At 45.6% G+C, this 13,961-nt stretch overlaps 1 protein-coding gene across 2 annotated transcripts in view; it reads right to left on the bottom strand.

The window, feature by feature from the left end:
- Positions 1 to 13,961, bottom strand: part of ITPR3 (inositol 1,4,5-trisphosphate receptor type 3) — a 121,419-nt gene that overhangs the window by 24,036 nt on the left and 83,422 nt on the right. For both annotated transcript variants that reach the window (XR_011974168.1, XM_072641780.1), the window contains exons 29-38: positions 12,938 to 13,060; positions 11,578 to 11,778; positions 9,899 to 10,150; positions 8,648 to 8,773; positions 8,004 to 8,129; positions 6,398 to 6,518; positions 5,867 to 6,051; positions 3,951 to 4,099; positions 3,281 to 3,389; positions 338 to 428 (exon numbers count right to left, since the gene is read on the bottom strand). Coding sequence is in view for 1 of the 2 variants with exons in the window: in XM_072641780.1 (XP_072497881.1) it covers positions 338 to 428; positions 3,281 to 3,389; positions 3,951 to 4,099; positions 5,867 to 6,051; positions 6,398 to 6,518; positions 8,004 to 8,129; positions 8,648 to 8,773; positions 9,899 to 10,150; positions 11,578 to 11,778; positions 12,938 to 13,060 (1,483 nt within the window). In the remaining variant the exon portion in view is untranslated. The remainder of the gene's footprint in view (positions 1 to 337; positions 429 to 3,280; positions 3,390 to 3,950; positions 4,100 to 5,866; positions 6,052 to 6,397; positions 6,519 to 8,003; positions 8,130 to 8,647; positions 8,774 to 9,898; positions 10,151 to 11,577; positions 11,779 to 12,937; positions 13,061 to 13,961) is intronic.

The following is a 13,961-nucleotide window of genomic DNA, read 5'->3' as shown; positions in this document are numbered from 1 at the left end:
AAGTCACCCTGGGGATGAGACTATCTGAATTCAGGGAGTGAGAATCTAGGTCTGGGGAAGTTGAGTCGCATCCCCAAACTGAGCCAGAGGCTGGAAAGGATTCTGAGAGAGGGCAGGGGGACTCAGGATGAAGATCATAGGACCTTAGATTTGGACCATCTAGTCTCCGCCCCTCATTTGAAAGCTGAGGCCCAGGAAGGTTATTAAGAGATTTAAACCCAGATCCTGGGACATCCAATCCCATTCTCTTTCTGTTATACTCCACTGGCTCTGGACTGTGTGGTAGTGAGGCCCCACAAGAGGAAGCAAGAAAGGAAGACAAGACGCCAAGCTATACCTGGGCCCATGGAATCCGGGATGTCCCCCTTGGAGTTCATTTTCCGATTCTGCAGATAATTGTGAAGCAGCATCTTCCGAAGGTTGTTGCCCTGAAAGGCAGTCAGTGAGCCCTGTGCAGCACTGCCCACGGGCCACAGGAGGCCCACACACTCTCCACTGACCCACCCACACCACTCCTCCAGAGCCAACCTCAGCTGCCTAACCCTTGGTAGCTTTGGAAGCTTGTGCAGTATAACGCCAAGGCCAGCAGCCTTGGAGCCAGGATCCCCAGGCTCCAATCCGAGCTATACTGGAAAGCTGGGAGCAAGACCCTTGGATCCCTCAGAGTGAGCAGAGCCTGCTTCCTCACACTTCTATTCCTTGTCTCAAGAACTGTTTGTAAATGCTCTCTACCTCTGGAGAAAGAATTGAATGGAGTCTGGAGCTAGATCGAAGAATGCCATTTTCATTATTTTGTGTCTTTTTTCTTTTTGGTCTGTGCTTTCTCTTACAACATGACTAATGTGGAAACATGTTTTGTATGATTACAGGTGTATAACATATCAAATTGTTTACTGTCTCAGAGAAGGTAGGGGAGTATGGGAGAGAATTTGGAATTCAAAATTAAAAAAAAGAATCAGTGTTAAAATTGCTTTTACAGGTAATTGGAAAAAAATTAAATGTTTTTTTAAAATGAAAAAGAAAAATAAAGCACTTTATAAATCTCAAAGCCCTGATGAACATTTGGCTTTTCTTAGACTCACCCTGTATAGCCCTTCCTTTACCACTGGTAAGAATCACTATATGCAACTCATATTTCTGTAATGCTCTAAGACTGACAAATATTTCCTCAAAACAGCCATGTAAAAGTATTATTATACCCAATTTATGGGTGAAGAAACTGAGCCTCAGAAAACAGGGTGTGTATGTGTGTGTGTGCATGTGTGTGTATATGTGTGTATGTGTGTGTGTGTAGGGGAAGGGGAAAGGATTTGTGAGTTCCCTTTAAGGAACCTCCAGTATGAAAATTCCCTCCACTAATACAAATAGGCAACTTTTCTCTAAGTTCTTATCTTAGGAAACTGTCTGAGACACTGGGAGGTTCAAAGCTTGCCCCAGGGTCACACAAAATATATTGTAGTATGATATCCACTATACCAGGCCATCTCCCTATGTGCACATTACATACTTAGGAAGATTTCCTTGTTGGGGAGAAGAGAGGTTTGTCCCATGTGGAGGAAGCCAGGCTAATGAAAGCTAGAGGGAGGTGAGGAGGAGGGACCAGAGGGGTAAGGACCTAAGGGTAAATGCTTTGGACAAAAAGAACAGGAGGTTGGGTTGCTGGCACTTGTAAAAGGAAATCAGTTTTTGTTTTTTTCCTCAAAGGTGATGGCAGGGCAACATGGCAGTCAAGTCATATGCTCTGTAAAATGAAAGAGGGAGCTATTCAGCCCAAAATTTGTGCCAGCATTGGCAGCTAGATTTAAAACATCTGGGTGAGTCCCAGAGGGATGGCTGAGCAATCCTACATTCTATAAGCTTACTCTTGGTGGTACAGTGGATAGAGTGTCTGACCTTAAGTCAGGAAGATTCATCTCACTGAGTTCAAATCCAATTTCAAACACTTACTGGCTGTGTGCCCCTAGGTAAGTCATTTAACCCTGTTTGCCTCAATTTCCTCATCTATAAGTTGTTGTGTTTGTCTTTTGTTCTCGAAGAGGACCATGACATCAGGGAGATGATGACATGATTTGCAGTTGACTTTGATTTGAGTGAGGGAGGGCTGTGCAAGGTCACCAGCCTCACTTTCTCCTCCAGAGCCATCTGGGTCCAGTGGCCAGATATTCAACTGGATGACTGGAGATGACCCAGGAGGCAATGGGAGACTCTAGCCCTTTGAGACTAAGGTCTTTTCAGGTTTTCACTTTGAATGAGGTAACACCCATTCAGTGAATAGGCCTCTTTAAGTAGTTACTCATGGTGATGGCCCCTTTAAACAAAAAGAAATAACTGTTTCCTCATCTGTAAAATGAGCTGGTGAAGGAAATGGCAAAACACTCCCATATCTTCACCAAGAAAATTTCATATGGGATCATGAAGGGTCAGATTTGACTGAAATGACTGAATGACAACAAGGACCTAAAGTTTTACGTCAAGGGAAAAGAAAGAGGGTACCTAGGCATGGGCCAGTGGCCTTAGAAATGCAGAAAGAACTAAACAGCGTAGGGGTACTGCTGAGTATAGGGGAAAGAAAGCAGAGCTGGGAGCTAAGAGACCCAGATTCTAATATCAGATCTGCCACAGTCTAGTCTGGTGACCTTGGGAAAGTTACGCTTCTACTCTGGGTCTCAGTTTCCCCATCTATAAAAAGAGGAGCTAGATTAGAGACTTTTTTAACCTGGAAAGTGTGAATTTGTTTTATAATATTTCAATAACTGCATTTCAATATACCTTGGTTCCTTTATCATCCTATACATTTTATGCATTTAAAAACAGTATTCCGTATGGAAATATAAGATGATTGCACATGTATAACCTATATCTGATTGCTTGCTGCCCTGGGGAGGAGGGAGGGAGAAAAAAATTGGAACTCAAAATCTTACAAAAAAATGAATGTTGGAAACTATCTTTACATGTAATTGGAAAAAAATACTATTTACATAGAAAAATAAAAGGTAAATGCATATCTTTAAAAAAATGTATTCTGAAAATGGGCCCATAGGCTTCCCCTCATTGCCAAAGATTGATACCAAAAAAAAAATAGAAAAGGTTAGGAAACATTGAGTTAAATGATCATTGAAGTCCTTTCCAACTCTGATATCTTATTTTTTGTGAATATGTGAATACCGGGTAAAAATGGTAGAAACAGCTCAAAAGGAGGGGAGAAGCAGGAAGGGGAGGAGAGGGGAAAGATCAGAGTTCTGCCAGCCTTGCGCCTTCCCTCATCAGTCCCCACACTCACCCGATCCCCATACTTCCTCTTCTTGAGCAGCATCTGCTGTAGGGTCCTCAGCACCTTAATACATAACTTTTCCTCAGATTCCATCAAGTCTTTTGTGTGCTGGATCAGCCTGAGCACCAGATCAGGGAAAAGGAGCTCAAGCCCCATCCCCTGCAACCCCAGAGCATCCACATGCCTCCTAGCCATTGTCTCTCCTGGGTCCCTCAAAGTCCTCTCCCCATCCCTGATAATCCAATCCCATCTGACCATAGAGTTCCTCAAACACCCTTAACCCTGTTCCTCATTCTCCAGGGATACTGTTCATGTGCTCTGAACACTAGGCCAAGATGCCCGCTCCCTTCCCCCAACCCTAACACATAGCTCAGGTAACTTGGAGAAGACACAGTCTCCTCTGGTTTCCTGCTCCCTGGTGGGAATGCCCAGTGTCTTCTGACAACTGCCCCTAACTTTCTCCTGGGCTTGAATACCTGATCATTCTCTGCAGGTCTCTCCCTTCACAATTTCCCTCCACCCCTAACTGAGCCTAGATGGCTAATTCTTAGGTACACTCCGCCCTCCCCTCATGATGGCTCTGCTGCCCTTCACATCTCTTCCCTCTTAGGTGTCTCCCATTGCCACAGTGGGCCAAGATGCTCTGCCCCCTCCCCCACAATGCTGGGTCTCCTCTCACTTGGACAGAAAGCCTCCACTCTCACACCGCTGGTAGGCATCGCTCCCCTCCAGGAAGAGTAACTCAGGCCAGTGTAGCACATCCACCAACACTGACAACTCAGCTTCCACCAGGGGCTTCAGCCGCTCCTCAAGCGTGGTGATGATGTCCTAGAGAGCCCCAGGGTCAAGGTGATCAGTGAGGAGAAGGTGACTGGGACTGGAGCCTGAGCCAGGACTAGGGATAGGCAAGGTAAGCATATCCCCAGGGCACAGCACCCAGAAAGGGTCACAACAAGGAATATCCTTTCATATTCCTTCTTATAAAAGTCTCAAGCATATAACACAATGAATTCTGCACTCTGTGATCTGGAGGCATTGCTTCTGCTGTCAAGTTATATGCATTATAGCAGAAGTATCAAGCTCATAGACCACAGACCATATGGGGCCTGCAAAACTCCTCAAAATGTGGACAGAACCAAATTAAAATGTAATTGAGAATGGTTTAACAAACTAAATACAACACAATATAGATAATGTTAGTTATCTAATTAAATTAATTTCTAGGTCAGTATGTGATTTACATGTATCAGTTTCTATTTGAATTGGACATCACTGTCTTACAATGAAAACTCAAAGCCTTTCTGTAGACTGAAAACACAGAGGGGACGCCATTTTCAAACTTTGCCCAGGGTATGCATATACCTCGTCCCAGCTCTGGCAACACATGACTCCAAGAGTTGGGGAGGATAGACTATAAACTTCTTGAAGGTAGGGTCTGTTAGACTTTTTCCTTTGTAATCCCAACCCCTAGTGGTATATATTAGGTATATATTAGGAGCTTAATAAAAGTGCTTAATAAAAGGTTTTTGGTGATCCTTCTCCCCCACCCCATCAAAATCCCCATTGCCTCAGTGGCCCACTCTCTGCTACCTACAAAGTAAGGGAAAATGAATTTTTCTACAATGTGCCAAGTAATCAGAAACCCATATGTGTGCGGAGGCTATGTGAATCTGTTTTACAGTTGCGGTCACTGATACTACCAATCCTGTTAGCATCAGAATGCTAGCATACAGGTGGTTAGGCCTATAAGTCTGCCAGCTCATGAGTAATGGCCAATCAAGTGAAAAGTATTTTTGCTAAAAACAAAACAAAAAACCAAACCCTCGGGCAGACTATATTCGATCAACAGGCTATACACATTGGGAGCCCAAGTTATTGGGAAACAAGCTATTGACATGAAAATATTAATAAATAATGAAAAATTAATATATTAACTGCCCAGGCATATCTACATTTTAAAAAGAAAATGCTTATAATTAGAGGCAGCTAGATGGCACAGTGCATAAAGCCATCGTTCCATGGCCTGGAGTCAGGAGGACCTGAGTTCAAATCTGACCTCAGACACTTACTAGCTATGTGACCCTGGGCAAGTCATTTAACCTCTGCCTTGAAAGCAGCTCATTGGTTCAGGGAACAGAGCACTGGGCCTGGAGTCTAAGGACCCGAGTTCAAATTTGGTTTCAGACGTTTACTAGTTGTGTGACATTGGGCAAGTCACTTCACCCTGTTTGCCTCAATTTCCTCATCTATCAAATAAACTGGAGAAGGAAATGGCAAACCATTCCAGTATCTTTGCCAAGAAAACCACAGATAGAGTCAGGAAGAGTGGGACACGACTGAACAACAACAAAAGAAGGGAATTTTCAGCATATGACAGGGTCATAGATTTAGAGAGGGAAAGATGGCTTTGGAGACAGAAGACTGAGGTTCAAACCCCAGCTCTGGCACTTACTGTAAAGTTGAAACAGAAGACCACTAAGGTCACCTCCAGCCCTAAATCTATGATTGTCTAGTCTCCCATTTTATAGAATCTTATCATGTCAGCAGTCATAGGATCCACAGCCTATAGATACCGCTGACCCTTCACCTGCCTACCTGCAGCTTCTCGATGATGTTCTTGTAATCCCATTGGTTGGCAGTAGCAGTAACACGAGGGAAGGCCCGAGTGGCTGACTTGTAGCTCGAAGTGTTACGTTGCACAGTGCAGCTGGCACTGCTATTGAGGAGGGAGCTGATGTGGGAGTCCAGGTCCATGGGCAAGGAGATGGCTCTGCTCTTGGCTGTAAGATGGTGGAAAACAGAAAGATCCAATTGGTTGAAGAGTAGTTGTTAGACTTCTAGTGCCCCTTGCTCTGTCTCCTGGATGTGGGGGAGTCTGGGGCTGGACTCTAAGTGGACTGCCCAGACGTGTTATGGCAAAAGAGGGCTGGGGTGAAAGAGAAGAATCCAAACCAAGCCCAAATCTGATAGTCTAGTCTAGACCCAAGTTTGCTTGGATCTAAGGAGGGCCAAGGGAGGCATCTCTCCCTCTCCCCTGTACTATAGAGATTTCCCTTCCCTCCTCTCTCTTTTCTCCTCTCTTTTTCTTATCGGTCTGGGACTGGGGATTGGTTGAGATGACCTTACCAACCATGGCCAGGGTCCGGATGCAGGCCTCCACAGAACCCTTGTGATGCTGCTGCAGCCAAGGACACTCCAGCAGTCGCATGCAGGATTGGAGAAGCTGCACTACAATTGTCTGATGTGTCTGGAAAGGGGGAGGGAACCAGTGAAGGAGGGGATAGGTCTCTGATCATTGCCCTTGCCCAGTACAGAAGTGCCCTCCCAGCTCCCAGCTTTGGGAAGCACAGCAAACTATCACTGGGATACCATTGTTTCCCAACCCCAACTCCAATCTCTTCCAGGTCAAAATTTCCTCCCAAATCCTCCAAAAGGACCACAGAGTTGGAACTGGAAGGGACCTTAGATGGCATCAAGGACAATAAGGCAAATGCCTCATTTCATTCATTCATTCATTCATTCATTCATTCATTCATTCATTCATTCATTCATTGTGGAGAGCTCAGAGAAGTTTAGTGATTTGGCTATGGTCACCCAGTATGTAAGTTTCTGGGTCAAGATTCAAACCTAGGTCTTCCAGACTTCAATTCTAATCCTCTGTGCACCACGCTACTCTTCCTCTCAACGTATTTATGTCCCTCTCATTCTTCAGATTCATTCTCAAAACTAAGTTCCTCCAGGAAGTCCTCCCTGGTTCACCTCCTGGATCACCTGTATTCAACCCCTTGCATTCAGCCTGTACTTGTTTGTATTGCCATATGTGAGAGGTATCCTATCTCCCCATCAGACTGGGAGGTTCCTGAGGACATATTGTGTCCATAGGACTGGCTCCTGGAGAGTTCTTTCCATTGAATGAAGGGAAAGGGTTTCTTTCCTCTTCTCTGTGTACCTTCTCTAAGTCTTGGCTCAGGGCCCAGCCCAACGCAGATAAGAAAAGTATAGGAACTGACTAATTTCATGGAGTAAATACTGTTGTTGAGGGGAACTAAATGGTGCAGTGGATACAGTGCTGGGCCTGGAGTAAGGAAGACCCCTCCTTCCTGAGTTCAAATGCGGCCTTAAACATTTTACTAGCTGTGTGACACTTGGCAAGTCATTTTACCCTGTTTGCCTCAGTTTCCTCATCTGTAAAATGAGCTACAAATCACATTTTTGCCAAGAAAACCCCAAATGGGGTCACAAAGAGTCAGACATGATTGAAAGGACTGAACAACAAACAACCAATACTGTTGCTGTTCCTAATGTCTCAGTTAACTCATCACCCTGCCCAACTTCCCTCTACTCTCCACCCCCTACCTCCCCAGCTAGGGAGGGATGGATACTAAGGCCCAGAGAGGGACAACAATGTCCTCAAGGTAATACAGCATCTCAAATCTAGTAGTTTGCTTCCCGTTGTCTCTCTTAGCCTTTGGAAAGAGGGAAGGGGGTAGAAAGAGAGATGGCAAAAGGAAAGGATGGAGAGGGGAAAGGAGAAGGCAGGAGACAGGAGAGGCAAGAGAGAGAAGATGGAGATAAAAGATGGGGAGAAATATGGGAATATCAAAGGCTATTAGAGCCATGGGGCTATCCTGTCTGTACCTGAGAATTTGAGACTCTAAGATGGAAAGTCACTTTGCAAGGTCAGAATAGACCAGAGGAAGGTCAGAGGCTGCTTTCTAAGAATGGGGCTCACCTGTAGGGAGGTGCTGTTCTCGGAGAAGGGAGAGCTAAAGAAGGCATTGATGGTGTCTAGGACCACTGTCAGAACGTATTTCTCCAGGGTCGGGTCTGACATGCGCTTCTCTCGTTTCTTACAGACCTGGGGGTTGGAATGGAAGGTGAGAATGGATGTAAGAGGGTGTCCCTGGGCTGCAGGGACAGCAGAGAAGTCTTCAGGGAGAGTCCCAGAATCCATTCTGCCCCAGGATCAGCCCTCCCCATCTCCCAGCACTGCACCCTATCCCTTCTCATTCCCCAAATCAAAGGGCTCAGAGATGCCCATGGTAACCTCCTTCCTCAGAGCCAAGCTCCCCCAACTCAACCCAGACACATCATCCTACTACAGAGGGAAGAGAGGAAAGAGAGACTCCTTCCAAAGTCTTTGAGGCCTGGTAAAATCCTTGGTAAAATCCTCATCTATCCAAGGCAATTACAAGGGTGGGCCTCTTTACCAAAAAGAGGAGGGTAGTCTGCCCAGCTCAGAAATCTCCACAGGGACCCAGGAACAGTTGGGGAGAGGCAGAAGCCTGCGAGAGTGTATATGTGGGGGCGTGAGGGGATTTGGGGGAAAACAGGGCTTCCCTGCCTATGCCTTGGCTTCTTCCATAATACACTGACCCGAGCCATGTCCAGGGTGAAATTCTCAAAGAGAGTCCAAATATGATTACTGGTATAAATCTCTTTCATCTCCACCTCAGTGTCTACGTAACAGTGGTTGACAAAGTTCACGTAGGCCATTTTCACCTGGAAAGTGGCAGAAGGAACAGGGGAGGTTAGAAGATGAGCAGGTGCAGCCAACATTTTCATTTTTCCCTCTAAGCCTTTCCCTTCTCCCTTCTCCCCTTCCCTCCCTTTAACTGTCAGTCTCCCTCTCTCCTCTCCCTTGTATTCCTCTTTCTTCCCCTCTCCCTCTCCTTACAGCCTCACAGTCTCCCCTTTCTCCTGACTCCTTCTCTTCCTTCCTGCCTCCCTTTCCTTCTAACTTGTTTTCTTCCTTCCCCTGCCTCTTTCTCTCTTTTTCCTTGACTTACTTTCTCCCTTCTATCTCATCTCCTTTATCCTTTACCTCTCTTTTTTCCCCTCTTTCTCTCATTTCTCCTCTTCCTTCCCATCCCTCTTTCCCTCTATCTCTTTTTGTCTCACTCTTTCTCCCCCATCTTCATCTCTCTCCCAGTCTCCTGTCTTTCCACTCTTCTGATTTACCATCTCTCCCTCTCTCTAACTCTTTTTCTCTCCTCTCTTCCCTGGCTAGACTCCTCTCTATCACTCCCTTGTCTCCATCTCTCTGTTTTTTTATCTCTCTCCCCCTCCTCCATCTCCATCTTTCCTTTCTCTCCTTTTCCCTCTTTATTGCTTCCCTTCTCTCTCTCTCTCTTTCTCTTTCTCTCTCTCTCTCTTTCTCTTTCTCTCTGTCTCTTTCTCTCTCTCTCTCCTCCCTTCTCTCTAATTCTTTCTCTCTCCTGTCTTCCCTAGATTCCTCTCTATCCCTCCTTTGCCTCTATCTCTCTCTCCTTCCTCCATCTCTATATCTCTCCAGTTTTCTCTCCTTTTCCCTTTCCTGCCTCCCTCCTTTCTCCCTTTTCCTACCATCTCTCTCTCCCTCCTTTTCTACATTGCCCCTTTTCCAGTGTCCATCTCCTTCCTGTACCTCCTCTCCATCTTCTTCTCTTCCCAGTTTCTACCTGTCTCCTGAATCCTCTTTTCTCCTGCTTCCTCAGTCTCCATCCTTCCCTCCCTTTCTCTCCAACTCTTTTCGCTTTTTCATTTCTCTCTTGTCTCCATCCCTCTCCTGTGTCCTCAATCTCTCTCTCTCCCTCTTCCCCACTTCCTCCCTCTCTTTGGCCTCTCTCAAGCAGACAGAAGTGGTACCTCTGTAATACAGTCCTCATGGGTAACCACAGAGACCACATCCTCCAGGGGCAGTAGGGAGGTACACTTGATCTCAGTGTAAACATTCTTGCCCTCAGCACAGGCAGCCAGGAGATCCACCAGGGATATGTGGTACATGAGGGGGCTATTGTCCTCCACGCCATCCCTCGCTGCTTTCATCATGTCCAACATGTGGGCCATAGAGGCCTTGTCATTGTAAAATACCACCACATCATCCCCTGCGTTGGTCAGCTGTGAAAACAGAGGGAAGGATGAAGAATTTGTTACCAGAGGTCCCTCTGACCTTGGTGCCTGAGACTGGACTCCTCTGCAAAAAGAGGGTTCAGGCTCACAGGATCACAGGGCTTGATCTGAAAGGGACCTCAGAGTCCATTGAGTTCAAATCCTCATTTTACAGATGAGAAAACTGACACCCACAGAGGTTGACTTGCCTAAGATCATATAGGCAAGTAAGTGGTACAACTAGGATTTGAACCCAGAACCTCTGATTTCAAATACAGCATGACTGGGGAGAAGGAAGTACAAAATTTTGACTTTCCTCAACCACAACAGTCCTGCTTCCCTGCCCTCCTGCAACTAACTGAGCTGGGCATCAATCTCAACCACATTCCTCCACCTCCAGATCTGCCCCCTCTGGATCCTGAACTTTTCTCAAACAAAGAAACCCCATGCAACAAGTTCGAACTCACTCCAAAGAAAAAGGAGCAAGAATTGGTAAAGTTTCTAAGTAAGCCTCCCTGCCTGAGTTTTTGAGATCTACTCCCTTCTTTGAGTTTTTCAACTGAGTTCTATTAGGCCTCCTACCTGATTCCTTTCAGGACCCCAGGAAGGCTCACTCCCCACGCTCTCCTTAGGCTGACAAGCTGAGTTCCTTCAGACTTCCCCTCTGAATTACAGTAATCTTTCTGCCAGAATCCTCTTAGTCTCACTGTGTTTTAGATGCACCGTCTTAGTCCTCCCTGCCTGAGTCCTGTTAGACTTCTTGCTGGAATTTTCCCACCCCCGCAGGTCATTACTTTTATTTACTGTTTATTTTTTACTTTAACATGATCTAGGCTTTATCAGAGGCTGGGAGACACTTGGTCTTTGGGGCTTGGCTTGAAATCCAAGGTCAAACCGCAATGTGGGGAGACTAGTGATGAAGCATGTTGCCCACCTCCTGACAGAGGAAAAGGACTCAGGATGCAGAAGGAGACATTTTTAGACACGCCAATGAAGGGAATTTGTTTTGCTTGACTATGCAGATTTGTTACAATGACTTTTTTCATTTTTTTTTCCCTCAGTGGTAGGGAGAGAGGTGGGAGGGAGAGAAAACAAATGCTTGTTAAGTGCAAAAATGAAAAATAAGGTCCAGGTCTGTGAGACAGGCTTTTTATTCCACAAGCACATTCCTTGGCTTTGCACAAAGAGAAATCTCCCTGCCTGAGTCTTTCAGCTGCCTAGGTTCTATAAGTCTCCCTGGCTCAGTTCTTTTTCAATCTACTACCTGAATCTTTTCAGGTTCCTGGCCTGAGTCCTTTTAGACCTTCCATTTGAGTTCCCCAAGTGTGTGAGTGAGCCATTGCCCATTCCTTGAGATGCTGGCTCCGGTCTAAGCTTGATGCCCCCACCCCACCCCTTCTTCCCTCCCTTACACTCACCTTATGACTTCCACTCACCTCGGTCATGATCATATCCTGACACTTCTTAACGTACTTGCCCTCGGCCTTGATGACGGTGTGCAGGAAGTCCAGGTATTGCACGTGCCGCCCATGGGTGGCCAGCAGGTGCACAAAGTGTTGTAAAACAGGTTCACTGATCTCTGAGCAGAGCTGATGGTTGTTCAGGAAAATGTGCTGCATAGTCTCAGCCTCAAGGAGCTGTCAAGATCCAGCAAAGGAGTGATGATCTCAAAAATGAGGAACCCCACCTCCTCCTGGTTCTCTGGCCATTCTCCCAGGGACATCAAGAGGAGTCCAGCAACCACCATGAGATCCCTACTATTTCAACTGTGGCTTCCAAGACTAGGGACCTCTCCACATCTCCTCACAGAGTCCTCATTAATTTGAAGATCTAGATTCATAATGTCAGAGTTGTGGGGGGACTAAGGGACCATATGGGTCAACTGACCCTCATTTTGAATTGAGAAAAACAGAGGCCAAAGAGACAAGAAGATAGAGTGGAAAAAACCACTGAATTTGGAGTCACAGAAGAGCAGGGTTTGAATCCTGACTGCTATTTACTGTCTATGTAATCTCAGACAAGTCACTTAAGCACTTTTGTCATCTACAAACTGAAGTGTTGGCCTAAGTCCCTTTCCAAGTCTCTAACTATGGTTTATGAAATGATTTGCTCAAGCCACAATGGTCAAACCAAGACAAGAAAACCAGTCCCTCACAGATCTCTGTCTCAAGCAGTGTCCCCCACCCCAAAGTCAAACGATCAAAAATCAAGAAATGGGCAGGACCTTAGAGTTATCTAGTACCTAACATATAGAATGAGACATGCATTTTTAGATTTGGACAATGTAGGAATTTGTTTTGGTTAAATATGCTTATTTATTTCAAGTGTTTTATTCCTCTTCCGGTGGGGAGAGAAAAGGTAGGAAGGAGGAAAAAACTATGCTTGAATTTTTTTTAAAAATGTGATTTAATTTTAAAAAGGCATTTATTCTAATTTCTTCACTTTGAAGATGAAGCAAATGGGATTTAGGTTAATTAAGTGATTTGTCCAAGGCTACATAGGTAAGTGGCAAGGGTAGGATTTGAATTCTGATTCTCTTTTCCTTTTCTTTGCATGCCCAGAGCTAGCAGAATGCCTGGCACATAGTAGGCACTTCATAAATGTTTATCCTCTGCCTTCCTGTCTCTAGAGGCCCCAGTTTCCACTATGCCCCAGTTTCCACTATGCCCCATTACCTCTCTCTTCTTTCTGTCCCCTTGAGTCCTGAGGACCCCTCTTTCCCGGATGGCCTCAGGGTGCCCTCTCCCCACCAGGACCCTATACTATCTTCCTCCAGGGCCCTTATCCACCTCTTACCCCAGGGGTGAGGAAGAGATTGAGGTGCTTGTGGAGCAGGGCCTGGTTTCCAGGGTTTCCAGCACAGAACTTCTGCAGGAACTGGTGAGTATAGCGAAGGATTTCCATCATCTTTGCATCACCCTGCAGAAGAGGGAAGGAGAAAGATTCTGAGTCCCAAGGAAGGATCCCCACTGACGGACAAGGGTAAAGACTGGAGCTGAGATCTGGACCCAGAAAAGGATCAAGAATGGGATTCAGGTCAGGGTCCGATTTAAGGTAAAAAATCAAGGGTGAGGACAAAGGTCAGGGGTCAAAGTGAGGAATCAGGTTGAGTCCTAGGATCAGAGTCAGGGCTAAGGTTAGACTAAAATCTAAGGAGTCAGATGTGAAGATAAGGTGAGAATCCAGGTGAAAGGGTTGGGGATAAGAGATGCATTTTCTGAGAGGAGATCATTCTGGTGCAATAGAAAAAAATGCAAGATTTGGTTATCAGGAGACCCAGGCTTGAACCCTGGCTCTGCCAAGCTGAGAGACCTTGGAAAACGCATTTGATTTCTCTGAGCACCAGTTTCCTCATCTGTAAGACTGAGATAATAATACTCACACTACCCACTTCTCCAAGAGTTATTCGGAAGGCCAAGCAAAATCATAGAAAGTATTTTGTAAACTACAAAACTTTATACTGTTGTCATTTAGTAGTTTTTTCAGTTGTTGTCTGACTCCTTGTAATCTCATCTAGGGTTTTCTTGGCCAAAGTACTGGAGTGATTCTCCAGTTCATGTTACAGCTGAGGAAATTGAGACAAAAAGGGTTCAGTGACTTGCCCAGGGTCACATAGCTAGTAAGTGTCTGAGGACAGATTTGAACTCAGGAAGGAGATTCTTACTGACTCTAAACCTGGCACTCTATCCGCCATACCTCCTAGCTATCTATAAATGTGAATAATTATTATTACAGTTATCCCTCCCACATTGTCGGGATTAGGAGCATGGTGCCCCCATGACCTGTGAAATCCATGCAAAATTTTTTTGTCCCTTCCTTC

Source organism: Notamacropus eugenii, chromosome 2 (assembly GCF_028372415.1).
Source record: "Notamacropus eugenii isolate mMacEug1 chromosome 2, mMacEug1.pri_v2, whole genome shotgun sequence".
NCBI lineage: Eukaryota > Metazoa > Chordata > Mammalia > Diprotodontia > Macropodidae > Notamacropus > Notamacropus eugenii.
The sequence above is the reverse complement of the archived record's forward strand: the minus strand, read 5'-3'. Positions and strand labels throughout refer to the sequence as shown.